Source organism: Sceloporus undulatus, chromosome 6, assembly GCF_019175285.1.
Source record: "Sceloporus undulatus isolate JIND9_A2432 ecotype Alabama chromosome 6, SceUnd_v1.1, whole genome shotgun sequence".
Taxonomy (NCBI): Eukaryota; Metazoa; Chordata; class Lepidosauria; order Squamata; family Phrynosomatidae; genus Sceloporus; species Sceloporus undulatus.
Genome location: NC_056527.1, coordinates 161771207 through 161792869, shown reverse-complemented (window position 1 = coordinate 161792869; position 21663 = coordinate 161771207). Strand labels below are relative to the sequence as shown.

Sequence of the window (21663 nt, the reverse complement as noted above, 5' to 3'; positions counted from 1 at the left end):
CACACTTCCCTGGTATTTATGTTATACTATGGCCTATTTATGCTTGTTTGGCAGTAGTAAAGAGGAGGGTGTCCTCCTATGGCTCCCACCATGTGCAATGACTTCTCCTCTGAAATTTGGTGGGTTTCCAGCATTAATGTTTCTGTTGGAAAGATCTTCGTCCGGGCAGTTTTCGGTTTATTTTCCTGATTGTTATATCTGTTGGTTACTTCTGGCTTTTAATGAATATTGGATTTTAAAAAAAATCCCTTGTTTGACTGTGGTTGTTTTTATTGTGAAATGTTTTGGGCTTTTAAAAATTAAAAGCTGTATATCAGTGCTGAAAATAAATTTTGTGTAAGGTAAATCCACTTAAAATATTATGTGAGTTTAAATGTGTTGTCATTTGCAGGTGTTACTCTTTGCCACTCGAAATATGGAATGCAAATTGTGATGGTAAAATAACATACTTATAGTGCTTAGTTAACAAGTCAGGTTAATCAGGCAGTTATTATATAAGGAGCCAAGCTTTATAACATTGTTAAAATGCAGGTTAGTGTTAACTTGTCTGGAATGTTTATAGGACCAATAAATCTCGGTTGGTGACAGCTGCTGTTGAGGATGGAAGTGGAGAGATCTAGTTCCATAAATACAAATGCTCCCCCATGAAAGGGAGTTTATATGCAGTCAATTATATTCCTACTGTTTATGGATGTGTTAATGAGTGCTATAACTTCCCAAGAGCGTCTTTCACAATAAAGGGGGAAAATCTACAAGAGTATATGTTTTCTTAATGAAAGCTGTATGTTTCCCATTGTCACATTTCTTGTATGGAGTACAGAACTGTGGGTAGTAATTAGGTCTGACTGTGGAGAACTGAGGTTCATATTCTTGTTCTGTCATTTCGAAATGTGAGGCCCTATGCAGAGTACTATCCAGCAGTCTAATCTGTCTCAGGGTGGTGATGATCAATAGTGCAATTTGATGGTGCCCCAAGTTCTTTGGAAGAGACGTAGGATAAATATATAACAAAACTGATGTTGTAGTTGTAGGAGCATACAGTCCTCCCTTGTCCTCACAGTCTTTGGACTTGCATCCCTCACTTATGAGCAACGGATGAATGGAGGGGTACGCACCCTCACATGCCCACACATATATTCAAGCCAAAACTCCATTTTCACAAGGGGGTTTGGAACGGATCCCCCACGAAAAAGGAGAAGCGACTGTATACCATCCTCTCTGAACTGTTTTGTAGTACATTTTCCATCATTCCCAGCTAACATGGTCAGTGAATGAGGATGAAAGGAACTGTAATTCACAATATCTAGGAGTTGATGGATGCTGACGTTGATACTGTTGTCCCAACTGGATTATAAATTATTTTGAGGCAATGGCTTCAGACTGTAAACTGAAGAGATATTGCTCCACAAATAATGGACACAGCTTGGCAGATCAGTCCACAAAATTTACTAGTTTGTTTTTGTATTTCATTAGCCTTTTGCAGGCACTTCAGTGCTAGTTGCTTTTATAATATCAGCTGTTTGAAAGAGAAAGTACCAGTTTTCCAGTTTATATATAAACTAGGAAGTTAACCCTTTTTTAAGGCATGTGCACAAAACATTATGTGCTTATGAAATCCACAGTAAAAATTAAATCCTATGTAGTGTCCGAGAAGCACTTTTTACTGAATATAGGTGAGCCAGAATAAATTTGTTTATAAAGCATTCAAATGGCAAAACCATCTAGCAAAGCATTTTTTTTTTCTTTTCCAGAAAACATTTTGGTTTCTGTTCTTTCCTGAAGATCAGGGAGGAGAACTTTCTGTGGTGGGTATCAGTTGCAGAAATATTCCCCCAAGGCTGGCTTTCTTTAGAGCTCTCACAGCAGTCCAGTAAAGTATATAATGGAGTGTAGCTTAGTTGTTCTGAATTATTAATGCTTTGGTCAGTGAAGGGAGTCTTTCAGTGGCCAGCAAATGCTTCCTGCCTGTGTGATAAGTAAGCTTTTAGATTTCCAACATTTCTTTGTTACAGGGCATCCTTAATTAAATGCCACTAACTCAGTTAAAGTAAATTTAGTGCACCAGATAGTTTTCTAGGTGAAGCCGAGTGTACAAAAGTGGTATCGTGCTTGGTCCATCTTCTCTGTTGCTTCTAAAAGTAAAGCCACTATTTTAGATAATGAATGCAACAAAAGATGCAACAGCTCAACTGTCTTTTGCTGAATTATAACTAGTATATTCAGCGTTACTAACACGTTGCATTACATGTCAGTTCCATTTTAAATAGAGACAATCTGATTCAATGCAACTAGTTGGCCGTTCTGTTTCACTAGAGGCTATATGTGAGTCTGTCAAGGCACAGGCAACATCACATTTTTTGTTATACTTGTGAGTGATTGCAAAGCAAGAGGTTTTTGTGAAGCAGAAATAAGCTTAGAAGTATGTTCATTTGTTAGCCTATTCCACCCAGCTTCAGACTGTGTCAGTTCTTATCTCCTGCTTAGATGACTAAGTAGAACGTATGCTATATTTAACTCATCTAGTGTGATTGATTGCAGCGGTCCAGACAAGTATGGATAAGTGTGTGAAGTGTGTGTGGAGGTCTGCACCTAGGGCCCTTTGACAGTAAGATGATCTGCAGCCCTAGGAGAAAGGGATTAGTAGCATATGAACAAGCAACCAAAGATCCAGCTACCATTGTTCACCAGTTACAGCCTATTTCTTTGTCTTTGCATAAAGAAAATTGCTGCTGTCAGACACTGAGCAAAAGAGGACATGCTACTCCAGAACAATGTTTGGACTGGGTGAGAGGCAGTACCATTGTCGATGTATTGTATATTTATAAAAGCCATTTCATGCATCCTTCTGAATAAAAAAGTTGGATGGAAATGAACATATAATATGCTTTGCTTCCTGTATCATTCTCACTAAGAGATGCGGTCACATTAAAATGGGATGAGAGGACAAATGTGAGCTTATTCTAGTGCATACTTGTCCCACCAGTAAAGACTACCCCCATCCCTCCTCATTCGCTGGGGTTAGGGGCACAGGACCCCCGTGAATGTGGGGAAATGCAAATAATGAAAACATTATGTTTATACCTGAGAGAATACCTCTCTAGGAATCTCTAGGTCCTTCAGTGCAACATTTGGTTAACGTTGACAATAGAGTTGTGCTGGAGGACCTAGGTATTCCTAGAGAGAGCATATTAATAAAATTTGTGAATAATGAAATCTGCAAAAGTCAATGCCGCAAATGTGGAGGGACAAGTGTATTTTCCCGACTTCTCAGAATGATTCATCATGGGCCAGCATTAATGGCAATCTACCTGTGAGAATAGCAACTTGTTTGTGCCTGGGTTTGTACAAGTGATGCTGCAGTTCATAGCATGTTCTAATGACTGTGAAGTGAGGGGGGGGGGGTTGCCAGCCCATTGCTCAGCTTGTCCATACCATTACCACTCTTCTGTTGTTGCTACAGCATTGTCAAAATCTTACATCTGCATGTGCTGAGAGGCGTGGATGCAAATCACAAGAGTTAGATGGGAAAGCAGGGTGAGCAGAGCTAACCATTGCTTGCTTATTCATCTGACCATGAATTGTAAAATAATAATAATAATAATAATAATAATAATAATAATAATAATAATAATAATAATAATAATCCTACTGCAGTCTTTCCACCAGACTCTTTTCATGTAGCAGAATAAACAGGCTTCAGCTGTCTAGTCACATCTCAGCAGGTTTCTTGTAGCACCAGCATCTATATATATTTCTTTTTTAAAAGGTACAAATAAATTTCATAGCAAAATACTTACTCATTCTTTCAAGCTGTCTTGTAGCTCAAAAATACTAAGTTCTGAATCTACTTCCTAAATAAGCAGCTAATGTAAATATGTGTGTTATGCTAACTATCATAGAGCAAATAGGAATCAAACACAGTACACCAAGTTTCATTTTAACATACCAGTGCAGAAACAGCAGCCAGTTTCCAGGGTTTCTGTTTTTGCGTAAGTGAACATGACACAAACTATGCTCTGTATTCATTGTAAGAAGCTTAGGCCTAGCTTAGGGGTTTACACTTTGACTGCTCCTGGTGATCTGTAAGACAAGGTTTTTATTCAAACTGACTTTGCCGTTGCCTTGTGTCACAAAGCAATTCCAGACTTCTCACACCTTTCTGCTTTCCTGTCATTGTTTCATCCTCATATTCTTGCTTTAGTAGGAGCGACTGAAGGAAAGAAAGTGTTCAGTATGGGAGGGGTGTGTGTGAAACTATTAGCCAGCTGCTTCCCAGTTGACAGGAACAGACCCATGTCTATTGTTGCTGCTTCCTGGTAAGTGGGGATTAGGGGACTTTCACAGTCCCTGTGCAGCCCCTAAACTAAACTAGGGCTTGCATAGGGATTGTGAATACATAACAATCTAGTAATGCATTATCTTAGTTAAGTACAGTTAAGTACTGTATCTTCACTCTATGATGAGTGAAAGGTGAGAGCTTAGTGTCCATCCTGGGAGTGCTTAAAAGAAGTACCCATCCCATCTACTCTCTCCAGGGCATCACAACTTCTAGCCTTTTCAAATGTCTGGGAAGGAAAATGGCAATGACTCTATGGGGTTTCCTTTCAAAGGGATAACAAGAGGAATTGGGCTTTGAAGGATTTGAATAAAACAGTTATGTATGTATGTCAACTTTTCTGGGTTAAAATCAGGCAAAATTATCACAGTATTAAGAGCTGTAATCGCTGCTAACATAGGGGGGATACAGATGGGCAGAAAGGGGCAGTGAGACACTGCCCCTTTCTCCCATGGATCATTGCTGTGGGACTGCACATCGTGGCAACAATGCGCCATTTTCTTCACCTTTGCCAAGGTGCCATTAGTGCCCTGGAGCAGCACAGTGATGTCCCTTGTGTGCCGTGCTGTTTGGACACGGTGCATGAGGCATGTCAACGGTGCATGCATTGTATGAACACACACACCAAAATGGCACCCGGGCAGCACAGAAGGGCTCGAGAGCATGCTGACACTGTGCTCTCCCAAGCCCTAAAATCAGCCCCAGGCCGGCACTTTGCGCCAGTTTGTACTGGGCCATAGTTGCCATTTTCTTTGCTTTTGTCTTTTCATCCTTTTTGACATGTGCACATTTTCCATGCTCCGCCTGGTCACCTCCCCACCATTTATTGTAGGTCTCTCCTCATTCATCTAGCCCAGTGAGTCCCAATCTCTGGCCTTCCAGAAGCTTTAGACTTCAGCTCCCAGAATCCCAGAGCATTGGCCAAAATGGCCAAGGCTTCTGGGAGTAAAGTCCCAAACACCTGGAGGACCAGAGTTTGGGAATCACTAAATTCTTGCCTTTAGGGTGAGCACAGTTATGCTGGAATTGGTAAGTTCATTGACACCATTTTCCTTTGCTTTATCCTTTACATTCTTTGTTACATTGGCCCTAAGTTTTATCCCTGACTTATTCACAGGTCATACCAAAATTCATAATTTTGGCCCTCAAACCTGTCCTCAACTTATATATACATGAGCTGGACTTATAGTCGAGTATATATGGTAGACTCATATGTAAATTTCTTTAAGGACAACTACTGGTATTTTTACTATACTCTGAGTGATCTGAAAGTTGCCATAAATTCTGTGAAATGTGTTATTTCTTGAAAGGCAATCAAAAATTGGAGTAAACTTGTTCTTGTATTTGATTTGTCAAGTCGCTTCATTATATTCTTGTTAGTTTCCACTCTGAATATCTTTTTGTTGCAAAATAAAAAATAAAGAAAGGAGAAGGAGGTGCCTGCTAGTATCAATCTAAACATTCTGATTTTTACTTAATGAAGTAGAAAATGTTTTGACAACAGCAGTATTATATTTATCTGAATAGAGGAATTATCTGTGTTTATATGGCCTGCAAGACCAGGATGTTTAGGCAAAATGTTCCAGCGACCTTTAGGTCCAACAATACTTTCCCAAACGCATCGGACGTGATCGGTTTTGTAAATATAATAAAGATCAAAATCAGATCTGGTCCAGTGAGACATATTTTCCAACTCCCAAACCAATGCAGAAACAGGAAATAAGAAGAAAAATTAAGAGGGGAGTGTTTGTAGGGAAGTATAGCAATGGATTCTCCAGAAAATGGAGCAACTCCAGTTGCTGAGTAGAAGTACTTTGGACAGAAACACTGTTATTGAAGAGGATATGACTAAAAGAAACACTACTTTAACTTGTTGATGTTTTGTTGGTGACATCCAACAGAAAGGGACCTTTCTGAATTTCTTCACTTATACCTCATAAAACTTGAACGTTACAAGCATGTGTAAGATCAGCCTGATGATCTGCATATGATCATCACACAGCCCAGCCTTGCGTATTTCCCAGCAAAAGAAAATCCTATCAAGCTAAATGTTTGCTAATTAGTATGCTGAGATTTATCCTCATGTTTACTAAGACATCTGAATAAAGGTCCCTCTCTGCTGGATGACGGTATAACTGAAGAAATTCAGAAGCACCCCTCTGTGGAACCTGGAAAGAGTCTGTGCTGCTTATTAAATAAACTGGGAACAAACAGCAACAGTTTTTGCAAATGCTTTGCTAGTTAACATCTGCCAGAACAAGAGAAGGATCCAAAGTTCATAGATACTTCAGTTATTTTTTTCAAGAAAATAACGGGCACTTTAGTGGTTTTGACCCTTAAGCCCCCCATAACCCAAAGCAGCTGAAAATCAAAGCCGCTCACCTGGCTACTCACTTGCTAAGCAAAGATGAACAGCAGGATTAGAGTTCACCAACAAACTATAGTCCCTCAGTAATGGATTGAACAAAGATCATAGAATCATAGAGTTGGAAGAGACCGCAAGGGCCATCCAGTCCAACCCCCTGCCATGCAGGAAATCCAAACCAAAGCATCCCCAACAGATAGCCATCCAGCCTCTGCTTAAAGACCTCCAAGGAAGGAGAGTCCACTACACTCCGGGGGAGTTTGTTCCACTGTCGGACAGCCCTTACTGTCAGGAAGTTCCTCCTAATGTTGAGGTGGAATCTCTTTTCCTGTAGCTTGCATCCATTGCTCCGGGTCCTAGTCTCTGGAGCAGCAGAAACCAAGCCTGCTCCCTCCTCAATATGACATCCTTTCAAATATTTAAACAGGGCTATCATATCACCTCTTAACCTTCTCTTCTCCAGGCTAAACATCCCCAGCTCCCTGAGTCATTCCTCATAGGGCAACGTTTCCAGACCTTTCACCATTTTAGTCGCCCTCCTCTGGACACACTCCAGTTTCTCAATGTCCTTTTTGAATTGTGCTGCCCAGGTGGAGCCTGACCAGAGCAGAATACAGTGGGCACTATAGTGCTTTCTGACCGGCATTTGGGACGTCCTATTTTAAAAAAGGGGCGTCTCTTATAGACGCCCCTGTGCCTAATACGGACTCCGTCCGTACAAGATGGCGCCGGCCCTTCTACATGGCCGGAGCCATCTTTGCGTATCGGACGCTGAGCGTCCGTACGCGTCGCATCCCTTGTGACGTAGCGAGTGCGCTCCTGGCGCCTCGCTACGTCGCAAACGCGACTGAAAAAGAAGCTCCATTTTGGAGCTTCTTTTTCTGTCTGCACGGGAGCCGCGCCGTGTGGAGGCTCCGGCTCCCCTGCAGACTAACCGGCGGCGGCGGCAGACCGCCGCAAAGCGGCGGTTTGTATCCCGCCTATTACTTCTCTTGATCTAGACATTATACTTTTATTGATGCAGCCTAAAATTGCATTGGCCTTTTTAGCTGCTGCATCGCACTGTTGACTCATGTTCAACTTATGGTCTACTTGGACTCCTAGATCCCTTTCACGTGTACTTTCATTCAGCAATGTGTCTCCCATCCTATATCTGTGCATTTCATTTTTCTGCCCTAAGTTCAGTACCTTACATTTCTCTGTGTTGTTAATGGCTTCCTGGTACACTTCACATATTTCAACACTGTCTGGCCCCATCTTTATGGGGGCATCCTACACTCAAATATTCTCTTCACCACAGGATAGTTCCATTGCCAAACTGGATTTGCTACTTCATTACCATGCACAAAGGCTAGCTTACAATGTCTTTGTTCACAGTCATCTTAAAACTGGGCTTGCCACTTCATTTCCATACACACAGGATTTTGAAATCAAATGGACATTCTCACACACCTACGACACATATAAATTTGTCCCTAGTTTACCACGCCACCAAATGCATTTGAGGAAGTAGACTTAAATCTATGAAAGCCTACACTACCAACTTCGTTCTTTAGTTAGTCTCAAAGATGCTTCAAGATCTCTCTACATACTTGCTATGCAGGTGTTCTTCCCTGTGCCAAGGTTACAAAATACAGTACCAACAATCGATTTCTCTACGCTTGAAGTGGATGGATGTCAGCTGAATATGTGAACTGACACTCTGTTGAACAACATTGTCTTTAGGAAACATCACAGATCTGTCTGGAGTGTTACATCTGCAGTGGTTTCTGTACAAATCCAACTTGTCACTTGATGCAACCGACACCGTGTGATGAATACTTGTACAGTATATGAACCACCAAGGCTACTTACTACTTAATGGAGAGGCAGTTTTCCGGCTTCTAGGGCTCCTGAATGGAAAACTATGTTCAGATGTTGATGTGAACTTTAATTACTCATTAGTATTGTTTGTTGTTTTGTGCCTTTGTCATTTCCAGCTCGGTTTCCTTGGCAAGAATTGTCCAGAGGAAGTTTGCTGTTGCCTTCCTCAGAGGCTGAGGGTGTCACTTTCATGGTTGAGTCGGGATTAGAATCCTGGTCTTTGAAGTTCTTGTCCAACATTCAAATTACTACATCATGGTGGCTCCATTAGAGTCATGCTGTGTTTAAAACTGCTTAATTTGGGGTTAACTTGGGCTACCCTTTCCCTATCCCTTCTGTTCTCTCATTGAACTCTTGCTGAACTCTGTGAAAATTCCTTGTGTTTTTTGTCTTCAAAGTGAATTGTATAATTGGCCTTTTTGAAGTGATTGATTCTGATACTGCTTTTTCCTGTCTTTCCACTGTGTTTCCTCTATGTTCCCATCCCCAAACTGGGATTGGAATCCTGTTGTGCCTGGGATGCTTCTAAAGAGATCATCTTTGCAGGAGCAACTTGGGTGCATACCCATAAATTTTAACCTGGATGCTCCATTCAGTCATATGATGTTCTGTTTTCCTGGAGACAAAAACTCTTTTGATTCAAAGAAGGTATTTTTAGGAGCTGCTCCCTAGCTCTCCTTGAAAATCCACTGTGTACTCCAGGATAGACCACCAAGGAGCCTGGCTGGAACAGTTCGCTTCAAGCAGAGAGTTGTCTTGCAGGTCAAATATTTTTGTGTTAGACTGTGTTCTGAAACCTGTTAAATATTATAAAGTATATAAAAGTTACCTTCCCGCCCTGCATCTTGTTTAATTGATACACAACTGGCAAACTCTTTTGCCACAGGTATTTATGTCTTATGTAGCCTATAAAGGGTTTCCTTTACAAATGATCTCTTCATAACAGATGCATAAAATGGATCATGGCTCCCATTTTACAAGCAGGAAAACTGAGCCTGGAAGAGTTATTTGGTGAAAGCGTTGTAGAACTCTGTGTTCTTCATGATTATAAGTATTAAAATATATGGCTGTATATACGTGCCATAAGAAAGCCAATATGATATAGTCGCTTGAGCATTGGACTATGGAGACCAGGGTCCAACTCCCCGCTCAGTCATGGAAGCACACTGGGTGGTCTTTGGCAAGTCACACTCTCTCAGCCTCAGAGGGAGGCAAATGCAAACACCCATCAATTACTTGAAGGCATGCAACAAATAATCATGTGCACATCTATCTGGTTACCAGTTTTTCTTATCTAGATTGCTAACTTAGCTTATTGTCATATGTTCCATCTACACTTCCTTTTCTCCCTTCTTCACCCATTGCTTTAGATTTTTCTACCTCAATGCAGTGCTTGAAGACTTCAGTCATTATGGGGTGACTATGGAAAACATTTGCACTTGGCCGAAATCCAAACACTCTGGGTAGCAGTGGGATCAGTGTGCCTTGCCTCAGATTTATTTTGAGTGGTGTGGTTATATTTTAAAATCTGCTTATGCAATGAGGAAGTCTATGGCATTAGTCACTGTCCAGGTACAGAAAGCAAGGCCAAAATACCAACTTGGGGTCATATTTCATGGCTGAAACCTCTCACATCTTTTGCATTTTCCTCCCAGTACATTTTTGTATTACTGTATCCTAAGTGGCAAGTTGGTTTTTATCTACGAACACGGACGCAGAACTGTTTTTACCTATACACAGTATGCAGTACTGTTAAAAACAGCTGGAGTTAGCATTTAAGTATTCTTGACCCAAATAAGTGTTCTTAACTGCAACTTTCAAAATGCCTTGAGTTGTTTTAAATAAGATACGCTTCTGTTTCCCCCCTTTCCTATCCTTGCAGGTATGGTGTCAGTCCTGAAAACATCATTCTGTATGGACAAAGTATCGGAACTGTTCCCACTGTAGACTTGGCATCTCGGTATGAGTGTGCAGCTGTAATCCTTCATTCACCCTTGATGTCTGGGTTGCGGGTAGCTTTCCCGGACACTAGGAAAACATACTGCTTTGATGCTTTCCCAAGGTATGTGCAGAATTCTCTCTGAGGGTAGCATTCTTTATTGATGATACTTGAATTGAATATGTACCTTTTAAATAAACATCTGGGTCATGGGCACATTTACTTAATTGGCAGTACATGTGGCGGCCTCAAGTGAGTGCATATGTACATTATTACCCTGTGTAAGCAGGCACAGCAAAATTTGAATGCTTAGCCTGAGGGTAATTCATAACTGAGGCCAGATCACAAACTTTGCATGCATAAGGATTCCAGTTTCAACCTTTGACATTTCTCAGTTAAAGCTACTTTAGGTGAAAGCATGGGAATGACCTCTGAGAGTTCAGAGGGCTACTTCCAGTCAGAATAGACAGCAACTATGGATTTTATACAGCTACTCATGCCCATATGTAATATTGGTGATCACCATTCTATTTAATTAGAACTTCTTGGCTGTGGTGAACTACCAAGCTCTGCATAAGACTTAATTATTCCCACTGTTAGACCTTTTTTCAGTATGACCTTTTTAAAGGTTGTGAAGCATCATCTTTAAATATTGCTTTCAAATAATGATACAAGTAATTGTATAATGCCATTAGTTATGAAAAAAGTAGGAACTTCAGAATCACATTCCTCCACCTATCAGAGAAAATATTTGGCAAACTTATTGGGAATTCTGGATTGCATACACTGGCCCAGTTTGCACATCACAATAAACCTTTTTTATTTTAAAGAAGAAACCCAGACAGTTGTGCCTTTTCTTGATAGGAAAGTTACTCCAGCCTCGTGATTATTTTGGCTGCCCATTTTCTGCACCTTTCCTTGCTCTGCAATATTCTTTTTGAAATGCCCAATCAGAACTCTGCACTATATTCCAACTGGGATGTCACAGTATATTTATATAAAGGCATTCCTACATTAATTCCTTTCCTAATGATCCCTCTTTCTTGACGATATAGATACAGACAATAGATACTCTGTTGGAGAGTAGATGTTTTGTAGATTCTTTTTGTGTTTTCATGAAACACAAATTTTACATATTTGCCCACAGCTCCAAAAATGCAATGATATTCTATTCACTGTGTGAGTAGAGTCAGTGGGACTGAACAGACTGGTCCTTTGTGCTGACCTCAGCCTGAGGTGCATGGGGGCACCCTGGGCACCATCTTGGCATGCCTCCATACAGACAGGGCACTCCACGATGATGTCTGCACAAACAGCGCCACACCGATGTCAAAGCAAACGCACCAATGGGAGTCAGTGTGGTTTGAACTTAACTGCTGAAAATTAGTTCAGTGCACCTCACAGTTATTTTGTTATTGTTGTTGCTTGCTTTTAATATGTAAGAGAAAATAACAGAATTACTAGATGGGAGGAAAGTAGGAGGGGTGAGATTTTAACTCTCATTTTAAAAAAAGCAACCATCTCCTGGTGAAAGGCAAGAGTATAATCTGTCGTGTAACCACGGATTCCCCCTACTCTTTCTACTGTCCAGCCTTTAGTCTGAGTCCAAACAATTATGCCTGCTGAAATTTTGCAAGTTCTTTGTCATGTTTTTCCTTTGCATCATCCATCATGCTCCTAAGTTTTACCCTTGACTTATCCATGGGTCATATTAAAATCCATGATTGTGGCCCCCAAATGTGACCTTAGCTTATACATGAAGTTGACTTATAGTTGAGTATATACGGTAGTCACAATTTGTTTATGAAAACCAATGTTAACTCCCTAGCCGGCATCCAGTTCATTATGAATATACTGTTTCATTCCTGAAAAAGGCATGTAATACCAGTTAGCCCAAACGTTTATGGCATCTCTCTGATAGAGTACGAAAGTGTTGTCTCAAGAGATGCCATGATCCAGGGGGTCAATTGATTTGCTGGAGCAAAATCCATTAAAAAAAGAATTAGAATCCTGGGACAGGACCCTAGCTAGGCAGAAGTTTATAACTAAGTAGGCAGTTCATCTGTTCACACAAGGTAGTTTCTAGTGGTATGGTATATTGCTTCCCCCTCCCTGGTTTTTTAAAGGTTACAAATATTTACAGTATGACAAACTCTTCCTCTGAGCATTTACATTTTCAAAGCTTACACATAAGGCTTTGGGACAGAGCTTGGATGAAAAGGGCCAAGTCAAATAGCAGGTGAAAAACACTAGTGGTAGAGACAACTTAACAGCAGAAGTATTATATCACCCCCCTTGTTATTTCTGCAGAGCTGTTCATTACTAACAGTTTACATTCAGTTTATACGTTAAACATTTTGATACTGTAATGACTGCCTGCCTGCCCTGGTAGAAGAGAAAATTGTGCATTCACCCTTTGTGTTTTCTGATGTTGGGATTCCATCAGAATGTAGTCTCTGTAGATTCCTCTAGCTGCAGAGCGGTGTGGTTAGGAATACCAAGTAAGGTTAATGTGCTCTTTGAATGCTGCCTTGCTGAGCAGCTGAGCTGGCAGTGGGATGCCTTCCAGTGGTTTTGCAAACTAGAAATATTGTTTTTTCTGAAATGCTTGACTAGGGCTAAATGACACTAACTGTGTACATTCTAAAATAGAAGGACTTCCCTTTCATGCTTCCTAAACTTGAGGAATATATGCATAAATTCTTAGCTCATAAGAATATATAAAAGATATCTGCATGCATAGCTTAACGGAAGTATTAACAGAGATGCCACCATGACTTACGCGTTATAGTAGTTGAGATACTTTAAACCCTGTTTGGGGGAAAGGGTAGCCAAATCCTTACACCAGTTCACCCCCTTGAGAGAAGAGTAAAAGACATCAAAAAGAGAGAACAAAAATAAGGAGACAGAATCTTGCTTTGGAGATTCTTTCTTTGTGTCTGCATGGTGCTGATGTGGAGAGATAGTTAGCCATTGACTAATGCCTAGGCCCAGTATCCCATGCAGCCATGGAGCTCATGCAGCAACCAGAACTGAGATCCTGGGAAAGTTAATTTCTCTTAACGTAGTCCTACTTTCCATAGTGGTTGTATAAGTGAGGTGAGTGGGGAAGTTACACAGAATCTTGAATTCCTTGGAGCAAAGCTGTAATAGAATTTAGTGAGCGAATGTGCTTTCCAGTCCTGTGTATGTGTATTCAGAAAAACTACTAATTTCAGTAGAAGTAACCTGCAGGTGAGTGTTTACCTAAGAGCAGACTTAGTGTTTCTAAGAGCCAAACTCTTCATTGTGAATCCCAAATGTAGTGCTCTGTTGGTTACAGTCTTTAGTTTATTGATCTGCCTGGCTGCTGTATGGAAATAAATATCTATCGTAACCTGCCATGAGCTGTTAATGAGGTGATGGCATGAAATATTGCCATATATATTCGACTATAAGTCAACCTTATGTATAAGCCGAGGGGAAGTTTTGAGGCCAAAATTATGGATTTTGCTATGACCTGTGGATAAATCAAGGGTAAAGCTTAGGGGCATATAGCAAAGGATCTGAAGGATGAAACAAAGCAAAACAATGTCAAAAACTCACAAATTTCCAGCAGACATAACTCTTTGTGCTTACTCTCAAGGCTGGATAGATGAGAGAGTAGAGGGGGTCAGTGCTTCCAGAAGTGATTATACTCTTGCTTTTCACCCGGGGGTAGTTCCTTCTTTTAAATAAGAGTTAAGATACACTACTTACATTGACCTGTGGATAAACTGACTCAGATTTTCTGGGTCAATTTTTGACCCAAATTTCTAGATTTATACATGAGTATATACAGTATTCCAGCCTTCAGTTGCCTTTGTGTTTTCTAATGTTTCTCTTTCTGGATTGCTGCACTGATGTTAGTTGCAAGCAACCCAGCAAGATAAATCTCTGGCAAACTGAAAGCTGTCTCTCCCAACCCTCATTGCCACTCTGTTTCCAATTCATTTTGGCCACTCCGTCTGACATATGGGCAAAGGCCTCTACCCAGCAATATGTAACCCAGGATCTCTCAGTAGTGCATGGCAAGAGGCTCTTGCATGGTCTCCATTACTTCTTCTGGGGCGTGCAGGGGGCTTTGCCAGTGCGGCTTTCAGCATATGCTGAAAGCCGCATATGCCGTGCCTGCATAAAATATGGGCGCACTGTACTATTACTGTTTCCTACATTGTAATAACTGGGAGGGTGTGGTGGTAATCCTTTGCTTTCTTTTTTCTCAAGATAAATTTATGCAGTTAGAAGTTTTTACAATTTTCATAGCATGGCTGTCTTAAGTTTCAGAATTTGACAACCATGAGTGGCAAATTGCCTTGTTTTATAGTGTGTTTGGGGGTGGGTATGTGTGTGTGTGTGTTCAACCTCTAAAATCCACCGCAAACCTCAGGTCCTTTTTAGAGCAGATGCAACCCACATACCAGGCACACTTGGACAGCATTGCTAGAAAAGAATGAACAAATGGCTTTCTTTTTAGGAACATTTTGGCATGTGATGCTTTGAACATGAAACCAGTCCAGTGTAATGGTACCACAACGTCCCTGTTTGATTTCAAAAGTCGCCAGAGTGAATTGGCTATTATGTTATTCTTTGTCAGAGGCATTCAGAGAACAGTTAGTAAAAATTTGGTGATGATATCCCAGAGCAGTGATGGAGAACCTTTTACAGACCGAATGCCCAAACTGCAACCCAAACCCCACTTATTTATTGCAAAGTGCCACGTCCCTCTGGCTTTCTAGTAAGAAACTCTGGCAAATTCTGTGCTAGGGTGACAGCATGTGTGCCCACAGAGAGGGCTCTGAGTGCCACATCTGGCATGTGTGCCATAGGTTCGCCATCACTGTCCCAGAGTCTTTCCAGCTCCCTTCCAGGAACCATTTTTTAAAGAAAAGCAGTCCTGTTAGGTCACAACAGAGGTTTGGTTCTTCAGCATCTTGCTTCCCACAGTGGACAACCAGATGCCTCTGGAAAGGCAACATGCAAGACATGAAGGCAATGATCTTCTTGTGTGCTTTGCTTCCTGTCAGCGAGAATTCAGAAATGTGCTGCCTCCAAAACCTGGGCTGTTGCATATAACCATAGAGCTGGGGTTGCTCAGCTCCTAGGGTCCAGAGGCTTCATAGGCAACAATCTTCCAATTTTGTTGACTTTTAAAAAATATATTTTACTCAAAATGCCACATATACTCATAAGACTGTGTGCCACTCAAAGCCAGTCTGCAATTGGCTGCTGATCATAGCAAGTTTACAGGAAGAAAAGAAACCATAGTCCATGGGCACAAATAGGGTGCTAGTCACTGGCAGATTGAGGGGAAAAAATCCTTCTAGTCCACTACTTTAGATGCCTTGGGAAGCCCTGCTCTACAAGGTTTGCAGAGCAAGTGCACCATGTTTTTGACCTTCAATGTTGTTTTAGGCCCGGGAGGTTTTAAAAAAAAACCAGGAAGGAATTTGAAACCTCTTGACCTTTTATGGCTCACATTGACATTGACTTCAGTGCCATAAAATCTGTGTATTTTGCAAAGGGTTCTTGGCCATGTGGCAGGGAGTGGTCACACCTGTCCTTACCTCAGAATGGTGCCATAGAACACACCTGACACTGTTGCTGTGAGTTGCTAGCAAATACCAGTAATGACTAAATGAGCACACTTGCAGAAATTACCTTCCATGGCTGCTTTTCATGCAACAAGGTTTTAGAATCTGTGGCTGTGTACCACAACTCCACTTGGCTTTGGCCGACAGTATGACCAGCAGATGGGAGCTGTAGTCCAACACCTGGTGTCACAACCTCCCCACCCCACCTTTCTTGAGGAACCTCAGAATTTCCTACAACAGTTGCAAAACCCACCAATGTTTTCTGATGGTTGATCTAACCTGTCATGGTCTCTTGGTTTTCTTTTTCTACTTCCTCAGCATTGACAAGATTTCTAAGGTTACCTCTCCTGTCTTGGTGATTCATGGTACCGAAGATGAAGTAATAGATTTCTCACATGGTTTGGCAATGTATGAGCGATGTCCCCGAGCGGTGGAGCCCCTCTGGGTGGAAGGGGCTGGTCACAACGACATAGAGCTTTATGCACAGTATCTAGAACGACTAAAACAGTTCATATCTCATGAACTCCCTAACTCCTGAAGAAAACCTACTTGATCTCTTTTTTCTTTTTTCTTTTTTTACCTCAGTTAACTGTGAATGGAAGAATTTACCTGTTTTTGCACACGCATTAACTGGATTAGCTGTAATAGCTTTATAACTATGAAGAAATGCCCTGACATTTGGGTGGATCCAAGCAAATCTTGACTGTCTTTTTTATATCAGGAAACTATTGTAATAGTCACTACTGTAATCCCCCAATTTTGTTTTGTTTTGTTTTGTTTTTTACCTTCATTAACACTAGAAAGAGATGGAGTTGTGGAACAAAAACTAGCTTTGAACATGAGGATATTACTAGTCCAATATAATATTTCCAACCTTTTTCCTTTCCTGCCCATGATTTGTCTCCTTTTTGAAAACTCTTCCCACAATTTGGAATGCAAGCAAGTCTGCACCTCAGCTTCCTATTTGATTTATGGATTTGGTCTAAGAGCATCATGTTACTCTCCATGTACCATTTTTAGCTGTGCTATTGTAACTGGAACGTTTTTGTGGTGATTTCTTATTGTGGTTTGGGGGATTTCTTTTCTCTCCCCTCCTTCTTTTTTGAGGCAATGTTGCCTTCCTCAGTAAATTAATTAATAAATCCCAAGTACATTCATCATTTATAAATGGAGCTAATTCTGGAAGATTTCATCAATTTTCTGCATATTTAGAAAATGAAATATTGTTAAAGGTATAATGACTACATGGCTAACCCTTTTCATTCTTTTTACTTAAAATATGTACATTTACTAAGCCCCAGTATTCAGATGATGTCTGCAGTCTGAATAAGAGCTAACTTTTGCATTTCTTTGTGTAAAGCATTCCTTATAAGAGGTTTTTAAAGAAAATTGTACATAAGTGAATTTACATTATGCATAATTCCTGAACAGTAGTTTTAAATTTAAGTCTAGTTAACAAATTCTGGTTTGTATATGGATATGTTTTGTTATAAGTTTTTATCCCTGCATTATTTTGCTATTAAAATTTTTATAAGATTTCCAAGACAACTAAAAAAAATTTACACATTTACTTTTGATGAATTTATGTAAGATACTTTCATTAAAACTGATCTTTTTTTGTTTAGGGAAATTTTTTCATTCTCAGACACTGGAATCGCACTGAATATGCAAGACACTTAAAATCATAACACTATGAGGCCTGTGGGGTTTCCCCCCCACATGGAACGGCCTTAAATGTACTGTAAGCCTCTGATTGTTGTAAAAATGGATTGCGATTGATTATGGTTTGTGTACTTGTTGCCAGAATGCAACAACAGTGGTTGTAATGGAATAAAGGATGCATGGAGTAAAGAATATTGGCTCTTACTTCATTTTGTTCTATAAGCAGATTTATATGGAAGGCATTAATGTGTTTGTATTTATCAAAGGTTGAGAACATGAAGAACACTTGTGTTATAATGTGGTTTAGTGGTTATAGTGCTAAGCTTGAACTCAGAGGCATTCAGATCTTTATAACTCATTTGGAAAGAGTCTTCGGACGTAACTGTAGTGCAGGAAACTGATGCTCAGTCCCTTGCATCTCCATTTCTGCTTAGAGTCATACAAACCAGTGCTGTGACTTAATATAAGGATTTGACCAAATCACTAGATGCAGAGTTTCAGGAAATCATCATCTCCCAGACCAGTGGCATTCAAAGTCCAAAACACACTGCAGAAATAATCCAATTTGAGACTGCTTTAACTGTCCTGGCTCAGTGCTAGCAAATCCTGGGAATTGTACTTTCTTGCAGCACCAGAGCTCTCTGACAGGCTAAATGGTTCACCAAACTACAGTTCCCAGAATTCGCTAGCATTGAGCCATGGCAGTTAAAGCGGTCTCAAACCGGATTATTTCTGCAGTGTTTTGGATCCAAAATGCCTTCTAGAAAGTCACACTATCAGGGCTGATCTAAAAGAGAGATTGAGTCTGAAGGTGTGTGTCAGAAAGGCTTTCTCCTACAAATTAATCCATTATATATTAGGGCTGACAGTAACCCTAGTGCATTGTGCTCTGTGAATCTCAAAGTAAGAAAGGCAGCACTGTCTGAACCCTGGATGTCCACAATTGTAGGGAATGATCAATAATGGAGTGGCAAGCTCTCTTTCAGGGAAACGTAGTCATCAGTATTGAAATAGGTAATTGGAGCATTCCTGCTGACAAATCCCAATGTCCCATAGAGCAAATATTGCAAACCCTTTCTCAGACTGATCTACCTAACAGAGCTATTTGCAGTAGCCAAACTTGTGCCACTTTGATACTATAAATGTGATGGGTAAGTACAGTTTTGAAAGATATACTAGAACTTGTTCCTGCTTTTTGACTTGTGTAATGCAGCTGAACATAGGTGACACTTGATCAGTACAGAGGCAGCTATGTGTTCACTGGTGTCACAGCTTGGTCCTTGTATTTCATGCTCATGCTGTGACAGGAATGGAGTGAATTAATGTCAGCGCTATGGGTGGCTGCGGTACCCCCTCAGATTTCATGGAACAACAGAGCCACAAGGTGTTGGATCTTCATGCCTGAAACACAGAGGAAAACCACTTCTTATTCTGCAACATATACTGAGAGAGCCAGTCTCTAGAACAAGGGTTCCCAAACATTTTGACTCACGAAGCCCTTAGGGCTCTATGGAGCACAGGTTGGGAACCTCTCCTCTAGAATATCCATTCTGGGACTTATTTCTGGTGATTTTATATTTGCTTTGTGATCTGCTGTGTGCTTGTATGTCAATTCTGACTTATGGTAACTCTAAAGCGGAACCTATCATGTGGTTTTCCTGGCAGAACTTGTTCAGAGGTGGTTGGCCTTTGCCTTCCTCTAAGGCTGAGAGCATGTGACTTGCCCAAGGCCACCAAGTGGGTTTCTATGGCCAGCACAAACCACTATGCCACACTGGCTCCATACTTTCTCATTATTGGCTACTCCCACTAGCTAGGTCTCTTGGGAGCTGTAAGATGTAGGCCACACTGGTTTATACCCAAGAACTATGGAGATACCAAATACCAAAATATGATGGGTCTCTCCTTGAATCAATATCAGGTGAAAATTAAAACCAAGAGGTAAAAGTCTCGAAATTGTGCTTTGGACTGGACTTTGTTCTTGCTCATCTCTTCATGCCTGTGGTAAGTACCTTATGAATGCATTGGTCCTTCCACATTTGCTGGGGTTAGGGGTGAAGGACCCCTGTGAATGTGGAAAAACCACAAATAAAAAAGCACTATTCTTTTACCAAAGAGAACACCTCTCTACGAATCTCCAGGTCCTCTATGGTCAGTATCTCCCAGATGTTGATCATGCTGGAGGACCTACAAATGCCTAGGGAAGTGTTTTCTCTAGGAACTTCTAGGTTCTCCAGCACAACTCTAGGGTCAACTTCTGGCAGAGTTGCACCGGAGGACCTAGAGATTCCTAGAGGAAACATATTAATCAAAACCGCAAATAATCAAATCTGCAAAAGTCAGAACTGCAAATGTGGAGGGCCAAGTGTACTATCCAAAATGGGTGCAAACAAGGTGACATAACATGAGTGGGGTTAAAAGAAATGAAATTTTTACATCTTCCTCAGCCTGTTTTAAAGTGGAAATTAGCATCAGAGTGGTAAGTAAGGGAATTTATCTAAACTTGGTCCAAAGCCAAGCCAAAGATGGACTTGGTCCATACTATCTTAACTAAGAAGAGAAACAGCAAAATGCAGGCCTAGACTAACTAACATCTTCATTTCCTCCCCCCCCCCCCATGGTTTGTAACACCTTGCTTGATGAAGAAGCCAGTGAAGCTCCAAAAGCTTGCAACATGTATATTGTGCTTTTTGGCTGAGCCAATAAAGGTATCGATGTTGGGTGGATTTTTTTTATTGGATTGGTCCAAAGCCGTGTGATTCTATATGTCTCAATCTCACTCAAGCACTTTGGAGGTGTTACTAGTAGGAGATACAGTATTGGATCCTACCATGGGCTGCCATTTAGACCCTGAATTTGTGTGGAAAGATTTTTATCCTTGGTCAAGGCAATTCTCCTGAACCGAATAGCCAACTGTCTGTATCAGGAGCAAAGAAAGACAACTTCATTAGTACAAACCAGAAATGTAGAAGCTTGCATTTGTAATGATGCCGAAAGCTGTGAACCCACATGAACAGTACACAGGTTCCCCTGACTTCATTAGGTGAAAAAGTATCAATTCAGAATTAATTTTAACAATCGACAATAGTGTCTGTCAACATTGGTTAGCCCATTTTGCACAAATGTAGCAAACAGTAAATGATACAATGAGTGGAAGGAGCCACTCTGTGTTTGGACTGTAAACTGCTTTGGGTCCCAATTGTGGGAGAAAAGTGGGATACAAATTAAGATAACAACAACAACAACACTTAAACCAACACACCAACCACACTGGTTCCTCTTTTCATCTATACAGTATCACACAATTCAGATACATTACTAGGATGGAATCATTGCAGAATATTTGCCCATAGGGAGTTATATGAGAATACTTCCTCATAGGGAAACATTGAAGAATACTTGCCCATAGGGAATCATTGGAGAAATAAGGAATCATAGAACACTTGTCCATAGGGAACCATTGGGGAATACTTTCCCATAGAGAATCATAAGAGAATACCTTTCCATAGGGAATCATTGGGGAATTCTTGCTCCTAGGGAACCAGTGGGGAAATCCTGTCCCTAGAGAATCATTGACTGCATGCTCCATGTTTCCCTCTGGGCAAGAGCTGCCATTTGTTGGACTTGAGCCTCTTTTCCTGGAGGCTTTCCTTTGCAAAGCAGAGAGGCCAAGCAGGGCAGAGCACTGAAAGCCTCAGGGACCCATCTGGAAAGCCGAGGAGGTGAATGGGCCACTGTTTGTGGGATCCTGAATGCAATATTGATGCAAGGTCCTTGGCCGCCTGGAGGGCTCCGGGGGCTGAAAGGCGGGGTAAAGTGGGCAAGGGAGGTGGCTTGAGTTGCCCACCTCTTTCTTCTTTGGGCATTTCTCAAGGTATTCCGCAGC

At 41.0% G+C, this 21663-nt stretch overlaps 1 protein-coding gene across 2 annotated transcripts in view; it reads left to right on the top strand.

The window, feature by feature from the left end:
* The window catches only part of ABHD17C (abhydrolase domain containing 17C, depalmitoylase), a 26699-nt gene extending 8730 nt beyond the window's left edge, over positions 1-17969 (top strand). Inside the window, exons 2-3 of one of the 2 annotated variants that reach the window (XM_042474996.1) lie at positions 10447-10626; positions 17741-17969. In XM_042474996.1, coding sequence (XP_042330930.1) covers positions 10447-10626; positions 17741-17795 — 235 coding nt within the window. In that variant the 3' untranslated portion in view covers positions 17796-17969. Of the gene's footprint in view, positions 1-10446; positions 10627-16433 lie in introns of both variants that reach the window. The other variant, XM_042474995.1, reaches the window with a different exon arrangement.
* The last annotated feature ends 3694 nt before the right edge of the window (positions 17970-21663 follow it).